The sequence below is a fragment of the Myotis daubentonii genome, chromosome 3 (genome assembly GCF_963259705.1).
Source record: "Myotis daubentonii chromosome 3, mMyoDau2.1, whole genome shotgun sequence".
Taxonomy (NCBI): domain Eukaryota; kingdom Metazoa; phylum Chordata; class Mammalia; order Chiroptera; family Vespertilionidae; genus Myotis; species Myotis daubentonii.
The window spans coordinates 101,890,086-101,904,935 of record NC_081842.1 but is presented as its reverse complement, the minus strand read 5'-3'; the positions used below and the strand labels follow the sequence as shown (position 1 = coordinate 101,904,935).

Here is a 14,850-nt window from a genome sequence, read left to right as displayed (position 1 = left end):
TTCTCGTTGGTTACTTTCAAGAGTATATTCTTTATTTGTAATTTTCTAAACTTTAATTATGATATATCTTGGCGAGGATTTCTTTAGGTTTATTCAGTTTTACTCAGCTTCTTGAATCTGTGTGGGGTTTTTTTCTTTACCAAATTTAGAAAGTTTTCAGATATTATTTCTTTGAATATTGTTTTAGTTCCACTCTCTTTTCCATCCTCTTGCACTCTGCTAACACACATATTCCATCTTCATTATGGTTCCACAAGTCCCTGAGACTCTTCGATTTTTTTCTTAGTCTGTTTTTTCTCTGTGGCACAGAATGAGCGGCAGATTTACCTGTGTTCAAGTTCACTGATTTCTATCCTGTGTCATTGCCACTCTACTAATGATCATATCCAGTGACTTTTTTATGTTGTTATATTTTTTATTTATGTAATTTCTACTTTGTTTTCTTTTATAGCTTCTATTTATTTGCTGAGAAATTTCTATTCTTTTATTTTTTAAAAGACTCTGACTTTGAAGTATTTTTATGATGGCTTCCTTAAAATTCTTGTCAGATGATCCTGACATCTGAGTCATCTCAGTGCTAGCAATAGTTGATTGTCTTTCCCACCAAAGATGTGATTGTCTTTGTTCTAAGTATAATGGATAATTTTCAATCACATCCTGGAAATTTTGTCTATTATGTTAGGATTTTGAGTTATATTTAAACTTCTTTTTTAGCAGGCAGTCACATTGTTTAAGTTTTTGCTTATGTCTTCTGATGATGTAATTCTTTAGATGTACAAAGGTTCAGGATTATTATATTTCCCTGGCAGCTTTCTTCTTTTTTGCTTTACATATAAGAATGCATCTTGCCTCAAAAACTATTTATTGGATTCTGTCACAAGAATTTGCCTCGTAGAGCTTTTGAATTGTGTGTATTCTTTCCTATCTCCTATATTATATTCTGTATTATTTTATTTCACTTCTTATCTAACAATCAATATTTATTATGAATATTATTACTATATCAAATGCTCACTTATATTTAATTTCATTTTTTTACACTTTATCTTACCCTGTTTTCCCCACTTTTTTCTTCTAGGTCTAACTTCTATCTTGCTGAAATAGATCCTTAATGACTTTTCACTAGCAGTCCCTCTCAGTTTTTGTTTTGTGTTTGTGTTGAAATGATCTTATCTTTCTCTTTTTCTGCAATATAAAGTTAGTTCAGGATATAATTCTACATCGAGAGTTATTTTTGCTCAGCACTTTGAAGATATTAATTTTTTTCAGATAAATTTATTTATTTTTAAATTTATTGTCAATGCAATTGTTCTATACAGAAATCTGTGGTTTTCTTTTGGTTATATTTACCTATCTATTCATCTAGACATGATTCATTATAATTTTCTAGTCTTACGGATCAGTTGCAGTCTCTATCAAAAGGAAAGAAAAATATTTATACTATCAAAATAAAAATCCATATCTTCTTCTATTACAGAAAATTCTTAACAGTCAGCTCTTCTTCAAAATCTCTCCCATAAAAGTTGGATTTTTCCACCCAAAATTTACATTCCATAATCCTGGAGCATTTTTGATACAGATTGGGGAGAGGGGTCTGACCAAGTGGTGAATGTAAATTCCATATTATGTCGTGTTTTCTTTAGTTTCAGATAATTGTGTCTTTTTTTACTTAACCTCAGACCCTAATATAAAATACTGTGCAGGGATTTTTATTTCAGCCTTATTACTTGTAGAAAATAAGCCTCTGTGGTCCATCTTCAGTGTAGTTAGCTTTCAGTGGAAATATACTAGCAGCATGCTTACCAGCTGCCGTAGAACAATTTCAGCATGTCATAATTTCAAGAGTTTCATCAAAAGGTTGATGAAGCTTGGGGACTCAACAGGGTTGAGTCACACATGTAGTCACCTGTTGGAAATGGCTAAAGGCATTTCCCCAAACCTGAATAGGAAACTGATTGTGGCTGCCAGACAGTTAAAGGGCATCTTAATTTACATGTTATTGCCTCCTACTGGCCAAACACCTGAACAGCCGTAGGCTATTCCCCTCCCCGATTCTGACAATGGACTCTGTACCCTTTGATACCTTACCCATTGAAGTGTATTATCTCCACCTTGCCTTAGGACAAATTGTGTTAATAAAAGCAAGGGTCCTAGACAAGGAGGGGCTCTTCAGTTCCTTTAGCTGAAGGCCCTCTGACCCCCAATGCCTTTCAAAATTATATCTCGTCTCCGGACTCTTTATTGGTCTCTGGATTTCTATGTCATCTACGCGCAGCCCCTTTTCCAGATTCCTGAACCCTTCTTGATACTGGAACATAAACCCCGGCAACCAGCCAGTGACTGAACCACAAGGCTTACACAGATAAAGTCCCAGGGCAAACTGTAATAAGAACAAGGAAATTTGTATGTGACCAACAGCACCTATTCCAGGAAGACCTTCCCAGCACAGGGAGGTGGAGACAGCTAGAAAGGTCCTCAGCCTACTTTTTGAATAACCCAATGGGAAACAATAAGACCTAGGTGACATTCGGGGGGGAATGTTAACTCCATAGTACTCAGCGGATGAGGAACCTGGAAAGAGACTCTTGGGCACTAGGGATATATTGCTTGTGGTAACTTCTCAAAAGGGTGCGCCTGCTCCACCAGACACCCGATCTTGCAAGACCGCCATTAAACGTTTTGCTTTTGTTGCCTTTGTGTCTCTGAGTCCTTAATTGACTTCAGACAGGTGAGCGTGTTTTTCATGTTACTTAACATCACATCTTCTGTTCCAGCGTGGAAAGTGACACTTAAGCCTCTGTTTTCAAGCTACACCCAGTTCTTAAGTGCCTCCTAATATTCCTCTTCTTCATCTGGGCTTTGCTGTAATTTAATTTATGGATTGTACATCCAAAATGTCTATTAGTATGTGCTTTAGCTGAAAGAAGGCTTTCTGTAATATCTCAATATGTTATGCTGCCAGAAATCACGTGAGCAAGTCTGAACACCTGCCTTTTTTGGGTGAGGTGGACCAAAATATTTTGTCTAAAGTTGGGCAGTCACTTCAAAGTAAGAAGCATTCCTCTTGTCTTAGAAATGGATGAGGTCCAATTATAAATCCATCACCTATTGGAGGTAGTAATAAGTATCAGACAAGAAATTACATGTATTTCTCACAAGAAAATTTCATGCAATCCATGTCCGGTTTATACATTGTCTTTAGGGCACAGTGTTCAGTACTTGCGAAAACTCACAGAGTCAGAACTTTCTGTTTAGCCCAGTCACTGTAAACTATAGTGGTAAGTTCAGAATCCTTGCCTCTGAAAGATATACTGTATCAATTTTTAAAAGGAGCATTTTGAATAGGAACTACCATGAGCTTACTCTACCTATGATTATTTAATTTCATAGTCAATCCTAAACAACCAGTGAAATTGGGAATTATATTTGTCAAGCAAGCTTAGCTAGGACTATTTGATAATTAGGGAATGTTATATTTATTTTATAGGTAATATATTTTTAAAAATAGTTTAATTGACCTAAATTCTGAAAACTTTTGGTTTGCAGAAGAGTTAGTATTCACTAATTATTTGTTCACCTCTTCACCATACCCATGATGTCTGACAGGCTTTGTCATTTCTTATTTTCATGACTAGTTAAAAATTTATAAGAAGTAAAATATATTATCCATATACCAAATAAGTGCCTCTTGACATTATTTACATATATAATATGTTCTTATGTGCTTATATATATACATGTGTATCTATGTATGTGCCAAAACAATTTATTTTAAAAATGTGAACTATATTTTGTATTTTTGTTTTGTAGCCTATTATTTTGTTCTCAGTGTAATTGTCGAAAACACAACGATGGATGGCTATATTACATTTAAATTATTAAACCAGCTTGGAAGGGTTGAAGAACCATGGCTCTATAAGTAAGTCTAATTTAATATTATTTTTATTCATAAATTAAATGTTTGGTTTCTTTGAGCATCCAATTTGGAAGCTAATCCAAGTAGTGTGGGTTTTCTATGCAGGGTGCTTTCAAAGGCACGGAGAGGAATGTTCCTAACTTCAATAACAGCACACAGACGATAGTCTTAGAGCAGTTGTTCCACACTTGTTCAGAAGTCAAATAAATTGTGAGTCTTGATTACCTTTAAAACATCATGTTCTGTGCAGATCACCATGAAATATTAATGTGTTTTATTCAGATACTTGAATTCGTGCATTTTAAAATAACAGAACATAAAATGTGGAAAACTTACCCATGGTAAATCTGTCCATCTAAACCTGGCCAATTAATTTATGTTTTTATTAAAAATTATTTGCTAATAAATTTAGTTATGCTTTGAGATTTAAACTGTTTTAGATGCCAGGAAAATAAGAGACTTCTACATGATCTTTTATTTCTCTTTTGAGAAATAAAAAATAGAAGCATTTTTTCTAAAAATTTAATTTTTATTTCTAAAAATTAAAATAGAAATATTTTCCTGCTGTAAAGGGCATGTCCTATTATATAGTAGCAAATTAGAATCATCTATAATTATATCACCTAGGGATATTTAGATTTACATTTGATTTGTTGGTATAGTCAATTTCTACACCTTTCCTTCTATACCTCCTCCTTTTCCTCTTATATCTTCTTATACATACCCTTGTGCATGTTACGCCCAGATTTCAGGATCCCCAAAAGCCCACCAGGGAGCCAGCCGAGTCCGATGCAAAAGCAAAGCGTCTTTATTCGAGCTAGCTCGGCTCCCCGACCACACTCACTGACACAGAGGCAAGCACCAGAGAGAGAGAACTCTGTGTGGAGAGGGGTTTTATAGGGGGGTTGGAGTAAGGGGAGGAGAGAGGACTGAGGGCCCTGCCGATTGGCCAGGCACAAGTCGGTGTCTTGTTACACAGGATGTGGTCATATCTATGGCGCACACTTCCCTTGATTGTCTTTGGTTAGTTTAAAGAAGTCCTGGGTGTGGCTAGCAGAGGCTTGGGCTTCCGGGAAGAAGCCCCTTGCCGAGCACATGGCTAAGGCTGCTGCCCCAAAATGGAGGATCCGGGATAAGATGAAGGGCGTAGCCCTCGCCCTTTCAGTGCACACACGTTTTTATTTAGCAAAATTACGATCTTATTGCAAATGTGTTCTGCATCCTGATTTTTATATAAGCGTTATTGTGTGATCACTTCTCTATGTTATTATAATCACATACATTAGCCCAGCCAATGTGGCTCAGTGGTTAACCATCAACCTATGAACCGGGAAGTCAGGGTTGGATTTCTGGTCAGGGCATATGCCTGGATTGTGGGCTACATCTCTAGTAAGGGGCATGCAGGAGGCAGTTGATCAATGATTCTCTCTAATCACTGATGTTTCTCTCTCTCTCTCCCTCTCCCTTCCTCTCTTTGAAATCAATAAAAACATATTTTTAAAAAATCACATACATTAAATATAGTACCAAATATATTATTATGCCAATATAGGATTTTAAACAGGGGATAGTAATAATGGATATTCAGGTTGGAACAATACCCCAGCTGGATGAGTAATGGGGCAATTAGAGTGGAACGATATCAGAGAGGTGACTATTGTAATAATTGATATGATGGGGGAATAAACCCAGTAAGTGGAAATGGGTTTTTAGGATTTAAATAGACCTATTTTTATGATTAAACATGTGAAAATGAAGGAAATAAACCAATCTAGAGTGACTTCAAATTTTAATCTTTATGACTATTTAAATTACGGTGCCATTCACTGAGCTCGGAGATGTATGGAAAGGAGTCAATTTAATCAATAAAAATTCTTGAGAACTTCTATAGGACAGAAACTGCACTAAAAATTGGGGGTAAAATTTTGGGCAAATTAGAATTTTTTTGCATAACTTATCTAGTACAACAGATAGACTTTACAAATATATAATACAAATAAAATGATGTTCATCATTTTTCTATTCAAATGATTTTTATGAATATCCACATGGATGTAGGCACTGTGCTAAATGCTGAGGATCCTACATAATAAAAGCCTAATATGCTAAGTGTCCGGTCATTCAGTTGGCTGTTCAACCAATCAAAGCGTAATATGCTAAAAATATGCTAAGGCTGCTCAACCGCTTGCTATGACATGCACTGAACACCACGGGGCAGATGCTCCAGCCAGTACATTAGCTTGCTCTTGGAGTCTGGCTGATCAGAACTGAGTGAGATGGGCCAGACACACCCTGGAGCCCTCCTGCAGTCCCTCCCCAGCTGGCCAACCTCCTGCGTCCCTCCCCAGTCCCAATTGTGCACCAGTGGGGTCCCTCAGCCTAGCCTGCATCCACTTGCAATCCGGAACCCCTCAGGGGATCTCAGAGAGTCGGTTTTGGCCCAACAGCAGAACAACCAGTGACAATGACGCACACTGACCATGAGGGGGCAGACGCTCAATGCAGGAGCTGCCCCCTGGTGGTCAGTGTCCTCCCACAGGGGGAGTGCTGCTCATCCAGAAGCTGAGCTCACTGCTGGTGAGTGCAGTGGTGAGGAGCCAGCCTAAGCCATCAGTCAGACACCCCATGAGGGCTCCTGGACTGCAAGAGGGTGCAGGCCAAGCTGAGGGACTCCCCTGCATGCACAAATTTCATGCACTGGGCCTCTAGTGCTGTGATAAGAAAAATAGATATAGTCCTACCTTCATTAAGCTTACAGCCTAATGAAGAATATAAATATAATGAAATAATTAATAAAATATGTAAATATAATCTACTCATTCAAAATGTTCTTGAGGAACATTATAATGTGTAAGGAAACATAAAATTGGGGATGAGGATTATTTAGTGGGGCCACTAAAAGTTTCTTTAAGGGTATTTTACGTTTATTGGTTAAGAATGAAATGATGAACTAGAGTTAGTCTGCTTTGCTGTATTCCAGGCAGAGACTGATACAGACAAAGATCTTGAAGCAGGAGGGATCATAGGCTATTTCAGGGGCTGAAGGAAGTGCATTATGTCTGCAAATGGAGGCAACGAGAGAGGTAGAGAGAGAACACCTAGGTTTTGTAGGAACTAGATTTGTAGGACATGTTTCAGGATTTATATTTTATTCACTGGGAAAATGAAAATCACTCATGTGTTTTAACTGAGGCAATCTGGTTGGGTCAGGATTGGATTTTTATTTTGTAAAAACAGCTTGACTTCCGTGGATTGGAAGCAGGAAAGACAGGGTACTGTTACAAAAATATGGGCAAGAAACAGTCTTGCGATAGAGGATTTGTAGTGGAGGTGGAGAAATGAGGATGAATTCAAAGCAGATTCAAGAGATTTCAAAGGTAAAGTAAGTGGGAATTTATGATAGATTTGATGGAGGGATTGAAAGAGAAGATAATATCAAAAATGAACCTTAGTTGTCTGGTTTGGGCAATAGGCAGTGGTGCAATTTAAAATGATGAGGAAATTTGTAAATTTAATGATTTTTTTAAAATATATATTTTATTGATTTTTTACAGAGAAGAGGGTGAGGGATAGAGAGTTAGAAACATCAATCAGCTGCCTCCTGCACAACCCCCACTGGGGACGTGCCCGCAACCAAGGTACATGCCCTGACCAGAATCGAACCCGGGACCCTTCCGTCCTCAGGCCGACGCTCTATCCACTGAGCCAAACCGGTCAGGGCGATTTTTTATTTTTATTTTTAATGAGAGGTAGGTATTGGGGAAGGTGTCCTTTAGATTAATGTCCTGGGCACATTATAAATGCTCAGGAAATTGTACTTATTAAATACTAAATTTATTTTTCTTTTGAATATCAGGCTTTTAGAATTATTCACAAATATTTTATAATGTAGCAGAGAACAACAAAGGAATATTATTTGAATATCCACTCCATGATAGCTGTTCAGGGGTCTATAAAAAGACGCATAAGATGACTTCTCTAATTTCAGACAAATGAACAATCTAACCATCTAGTCAGAAAGATAAAATTTCCCAATTTACCCCAAAAAAGTATTTCCAAATGTTGTGTATGGGGATGTAAATGTTATCATTCTTTTGTTTTAAATTACTGTATAAATTATTTTAATAAATACTTTAACAGACACTTATTGTTTGGCCTTTTCCTAAAAAATTGGCCTTTTTCTATCCTGAATTGTTAATATTATATTGATTTTAGAGTGAAATTATATTTCAAATTACTAATACGCTGAGTATATAAAATTTTCTGTTTAGGAAGAATAAATCATTTTATAAACTTCAAGAAGCCAAGATTCTTGCTCAGTTTTTAAATGATGTTGTAAATATTTCAAGAATTGGTTTGGTATATTATCAGGACTCTAATCAGCAATGTTGCACATGCCAATATAGCATCCAGCGTCTCATGTTAAAATCACTTACATATCCAGAAAGGTAAGAACATTAAAATTTTATTTAAGTAGGTCATCTTTTAAATTTGAACATGTTGGCTTGCTAAAAAATGGTTTAAGAATTCCTGTACTCAAATATCGGTTTATTGTGTATTTCAAGATGTATCTGAAAGGTGTAAAATGCATTCTGTTTTTTTTTAATTTGGATGAGATTCATTGGAATTGCATTACCTAAGTGAGGGAAAACACACACAATTATCTCATAAGACATAACAAAAATGAAAAAAGTAAGACAAAGGTCTGCCTTAGAAGTTTATCAATAATTTCTTATAATTGCATATGTATTTAGAGTGGTTTAGAGTTCTTAAATACAATGCTTTAGATGAGGTCCAATGGCTAAAAACTCTATAATAAGACATGGTTACAGGAGATGTAAATGATCATGATTTTCAATGATCTTTTCTTTTGCCTAACTTTTTAACTTTTTATTTGAGAAGAGAAAAATGTTAATTTTCATCTTCTGTATCTAAGATTCTACAGTTTGCTGGAGATTCAACCCCAAGAATATGCTGACAGGAGTGAGACTCTAGCATGTGCACAATAACAGCATGAGGAGAATCTGACTAATTTTATAGTCACCTGTCTTGGCTTGTCAGTAATATCACAAATATCTTCATTCCAAAAATTATGACACCATCATTACTGTGTGGGTACCATTTTTTAAAGACAAGAGACTCTATTGGTATTTTTCTAAGACCATTTAATATGTTCTTCTTGGTTTTATGTCCTCACAACCAAAGAGGTCTTCCCACTATCTTTTCCCACCTGGTGTGGATGCACATGTTCGCCATGGCAGAATTCGTATTTCCAGAAAAACACTCATGTGAAGCACTCAGAACTACTGAGAGATCTTTAATGAGTTGATCAACTGCCAGTATGAATGTATGAATTGTTCTAATGCTGTGCATCAACAAAGACAGGTTTTTGGATTGCTAGAAGTCTCTCCTCTTTAGCTGATTGCAGCACTTCAACTTTATGTCTCTGTATATTTCTGTGTTGATATATTTGATTTCCTAAATGCCTTTCTATGAATGTTGAACTTAGTAAGTAAGAATTTTTGAATAATAAATAATAAAAATATTCATTTAGTTGACATTCATATCAGTAGAGGAGAGTTGGGAAAATTATTTGAAATATAAGTTATTTTGTAACTTGTTATAAGATTATTTGTCATTCAAAAGTCAATAAGTAAGATGTAATTATAATGGAAAAAATCTTGGGATAATTTTACTGTCCTTTCCTTTGATTTAAATACTTACAAAAATATAAAAATATATGAATATTCTTTTTTTTTAATATATTTTATTGATTTTTTACAGAGAGGAAGGGAGAGAGATAGAGAGTTAGAAACATTGATGAGAGAGAAACATCGACCAGCTGCCTCCTGCACATCTCCTACTGGGGATATGCCAGCAACCCAGGTACATGCCCTTGACAGGAATCGAACCTGGGACCTTTCAGTCCGCAGGCCGACACTCTATCCACTGAGCCAAACCGGTTTCGGCATGAATATTCTTAAGAATATTAGCAACATCATTCCATGACAAAGTATATTGGAGGGGGTTATAGGGTCATGTTTGAAGGGCTAAAGGGTTGAATGGCATGGGTCCACTTATATATGGGTACTATTTTAAAAATAAATACATTGGAAAAATTTTTGAAGATTTGTGACAATTTGAAAAACTGCAGATGAACCACATAGCCTAGAAATAAAAAAATTAAAAGTTAAGTATGTCACGAATGCATATATATGTAAATAGCTTCTCTTCCTTGTGGTTTTTCTAATATTTTATTTTTTGTAGCTTACTTTATTGTAAGAATACAGTATATAAAACATATAATGTACAAAATATGTGTTAATTGGCTGTTCACATTATCTATTAGTAAGGCTTCTGGTCAATAGTATGCTTTTAGTAGTCAAGTTTTAGGAGGGTCAAAAGTTAAACACAGCCCAGTGGGTGTGGCTCGGTGTTTGAGCATGGGGCCATGTGCCCAGATATTGCCAGTTCCACTCCTGGTTACAGGATTGATCCCTGGTTGGGGTGTGCAGTAGGCAGCTGATCAATGTTTTTCTCTCTCTCCCTTATCATTCCCCTCTCTCTAAAAATCAACATTTTTTTAAAAAGTTAAACAGATTTTTGACTGCTCAGGGGATCTGTACTCCTAACCCCTACATTGTTCAAGAACAACTGTATTTTTATAATCCCCCAAAACTAGGTTTAAAGAAGCCAGGGTTGTTGTACCATCATATTTTCCTATTCTCCCCCATTAATACTTCTGTGAGCATAAGAAATGTGAGTATGCCTAGTATATGGTGACAGAAGATGGTTTGACTTTGGGTGGTGGGCATGCAGTGCAATATACTGATATTTTATTAAAAAAAATACACTTTAAACCTATACGACCCTGTTAAACAATGCCATCCCAACAAATTTAATAATTAAAAATATCCATAAATAAAAAGAAAGGTGAGTATGAGAGTGAAGTTAGAGGCTATAGTTATCATTCTCTGTTTCTGTTTATTCCAGGAATAAAGACTTCTTCCTATACTAGTATATCATAAATGGAAAGAGAAACAAAAAAGATAACTCCATAGTGTAAAAGAAGCATATAATGTAAATCTTGGGCAGACACCAGACATTTAGCTAGAATCTCTACACAAAACAGCATAGAAGCTTTAATGAGAAAGATACATTTAGTTCTATACATGTGAACAGTGAAAGGAATCAAAGGTAATTCATCCATGTGTATCTAGGCAAATGCTAGAACTGGATACTCTTGTCATTATTTAAATCTTTGTAGACTCGAGAAGCTTATTCAGTGCAGTAGCTTCAAGGGTCACTGTCATATACATAACAATATGACCATAATGTCCCTGAAGATTTGCAACATTGTAGATTTGGTTATAAGCAATTTTCCCTTTCTAACTATAAGTCAACTGCTGCCATCTTTTGTGGAATATTCAACTTAGTTTTTCCTTTATTGTTGGACTAGAAGCCCGGTGGACAAAATTTGTGCATGGAGGGGGTGTGTGTCCCTCAGCCCAGCCTGCACCCTCTCCAATTTGGGACATCCCTCTCACAATCCAGGATTGCTGGCTCCTAACTGCTCGCCTGCCTGCCTGCCTGATCGCCCCTAACCCCTCTGCCTGCCAGCCTATGCCTCTAACTACTCCCCTGCCTGCCTGATGGCCCCTAACCGCCTCTGCCTGCCAGCCTGATTACCCCTAACCTCTCCCCTGCCAGCCTGATTGCCCCCTAATTGCTCCCCTGCCAGCCTGATCACCCCTAACTGCTCCCCTGCTGGTCTGATCACCCCTAACTGCCTCTGCTTCGGCCTCTGCCACTGTGGCTTTGTCTGGAATGACATCCAGAAAGTTGTTTGGTCTAATTAGCATATTACGCTTTTATTAGTATAGATACTTTATTTTTTCTCAATGTTTGCTTATCAGAAACACTGGCTATGCATAGACAACTCTCTGCACTTTGAACACTTTCCTTGTTTTATATTCATAGAAGAAATATCAAGGTGGGAGAACCTTTTCATTTTTTAAAAAATATATCTTATTGATTTTTTACAGAGAGTAAAGGGAAGAGATAGAATGTTAGAAACATTAATGAGAGAGAGGAACATCGATCAGCAGCCTCCTGCACACCTTCTACTGGGGATGCACCCACAACCAAGGTACATGCCCTTGACCGGAATCGAACCTGGGACCCTTCAGTCCGCAGGCCGATGCTCCATCCACTGAGCCAAACTGGTTATGGTGGGAGAACCTTTCAAATCTCCCCCCTCAATTCATGATGCTTTCTCTTTGATACAGAAAGCTGGTGAGTTAATAGACAGCTATTGCTTTCTCCAAGCACTTCTCTTTTTTAAGTGACTTATTATAAGGGAAAGGAAAGGCAGACAGATGTGACCACTGTTATATTTGACTCATTATCTTCTTAATTATGGGTTATGTAGAGACATTATATATAACTCATTCATTAGGGTGAAGTCATAGGGATATGCCACAGAGAAAAAGGTAGCATGCATTATAATTTTAATAGACTATGAATATTTACTAAATTTTCAAAATATAAGTACAATTATTTTCTATCCAGGGGGAAAACTAAAATACATTGTAGTGTTTAGCAAAACTCTTACTATTTCCTACTGGCTGGAGATGCTAACAGATGCTTAGACAAAATGTACGCTTTAAGTTTAATTACCTAGATAATTGTCCTAACAATTTAGTTGCTTTCCCTATTTAGATCTGTCCAAACAGATAATGTGCAATTAATGAGAATTAGCACTGCTAAATTATTGAGAACATGTGTAATAAAAATGCAATGCCTTATGGTACAGATTAAACTGTTAAGCACTCAACCAGTAATTATCTCTCTGCAACAGACTGTGATAGAGACTGCAACATAGTTCTCTTCTAGGTTTTTCCAGGAGAGCAGTGCCTTCGAATGTAGGGACTGAGAAGGATATTCACAGTGGAGGGACCTGGTATAACTTCCTGAGAAAAGTTGGACTAAAGTTACCTTTAGAAACTTAACAGTAAAGCGTACTCTTCTAGGCATAGAGTTCCATGAGTTTGATAAATTCATTGAGTCATATAACGAACCACCACCATCCAGATCCAGAGAATTTCCATCATTTACAGAAACTGCCTTGTGCTGTTTCTTTTTTTCAACCTCATTCCCTACTCCTACTCCCTGGCAATCACTGTACCTAGTTTTGCCTTTTTCAAGACATTATATAAATGGAATCATATAGGTGTAACCTTTTAAGTATGGCTTCTTTCACTTATATTTCATACATTTAAAAGGTACCCATATTATTTCTGATATCAATGGGAATTTTGGATGAATAGTACTTTATGTATGGACTAGAGGCCCAGTGCACAAAAATTTGTGCACCCGGGTGGGGGTGGGGTGGGGGGGAAGGTCACTCAGCCCGGCCTGTGCCCTCTCACAGTCTGGGACCCCTCGGGGGATGACCATCTGCTGGCTGAAGCCTGCTCCCCAGGGGATTGGGCCTAAGATGGCAATCAGACATTCCTCTGGCAGCCCGGCAGCCCTCGGGGGATGTCCACTTGCCAGCGGGGAGCAGGCCTAAGCTGCAGTCGGACATCCTTAGTGCTGCTGAGGAGGTAGGAGAGACTCCCACCACCACCGCTGTACTGGAAGCCATCAGCCTGGCTTATGGCTGAGCAGAGCTCCACCATGTGGGAGCTCACTGACCACCAGAGGGCAGCTCCTGCATTGAGCGTCTGCCTCCTCATGGTCAGTGTGTGTCATAGTGACCAGTCATTCCCAGTCCTTCTGCTGTTAGGGCCAGTTTGCATATTACCCTTTTACTATATAGGATAGAGGCCTGGTGCACGGGTGGGGGCCGGCTGGTTTGCCCTGAAGGGTGTCCCGGATCAGGGTGGGGGTCCCGCTTGGGTGCCTGGCCAGCCTGGATGAGAGGCTGAGGCCTTTTCTCAGGCTGCCCGCACCCCCTTAAGGGTGGGGGTCCCCACTGGGGTGCCTGGCCAGCCTGGAGGAGGGGCTGATTGTGGTTTTCAGGCTGCCTGCACCCCTTTCAGGGTGGGGGTCCCCACTGGGGTGCCTGGCCAGCCTGGATGAGGGGCTGAGGGCTGTTTTCAGACGGGCCAAGCCTGCAACTGAAGCTCCCAGTCTCTCCTTTTTTTCTTTCTTTTTTTTTATTCTGGGAATTATTTACCTTCTGTAATTGAAACTTTGTTGCGGCTCCAGCTCCTAGGCTGGCTGGCTGAAAGCAGGTATCTTGGGTTTGTTTAGCTTCTATAATTTTAACGTAGTTGCTTAGACTGGAGTTCAGAGCCTGGCTGTGGCAGGTGGGAACCTTGGCTTCCTCCATCACTGGAGCAAGCAAGCTTCATGTTCGCTTCAGCGGCCTGGCTGCTGGTCGCCATCTTTTTTGGCAGTTAATTTGCATATCGCCCTGATTAGCCAATGGGAAGCATAGCAGAGGTATGGTTAATTACCATGTTTGTCTATTATTAGATAGGATATGCCAGAGTTCATTTATCCATTCACCAGTTGGAGGGCATATAATTTGTTCACAGTTTTTGATATTTGTCTCTGAATAAATCCAACATAAATATTTGCATGCAGATTTTTATGTTAATATAAGTTTTTATTTCTGCTGAATAAATATATATCAGTGAGATTGCTGGGTCATATTGTAAGTATATGTTTAACTTTATAAGAAATTGCCAGGCTGTTTTTTAAGTGATTGCACATTTTGCATTACCACTGACATTTGTCAAAATTCCACTGTTCTCCTGCACCAAATACTACAACACTTTTGCCAGATTTATTGTTTGTTTTGTTTCTGTTTTCACTATTCTAATAGGTATTAAGATATCTCTTTGTGTTTTTAATTTGCATTTTTCTAATGACAAATTATGTTATAACCTCTGCCATTTTATTAAGGGTATTTACATCTCTTA

General features: G+C 37.9%; 1 protein-coding gene across 1 annotated transcript in view; it reads left to right on the top strand.

Moving 5' to 3' along the window:
* Positions 1–14,850, top strand: part of LIPI (lipase I) — a 67,621-nt gene that overhangs the window by 41,657 nt on the left and 11,114 nt on the right. Inside the window, exons 7-8 of the mRNA XM_059686200.1 lie at positions 3,811–3,919; positions 8,188–8,364. Of these exons, the coding sequence (XP_059542183.1) occupies positions 3,811–3,919; positions 8,188–8,364 (286 nt within the window). The remainder of the gene's footprint in view (positions 1–3,810; positions 3,920–8,187; positions 8,365–14,850) is intronic.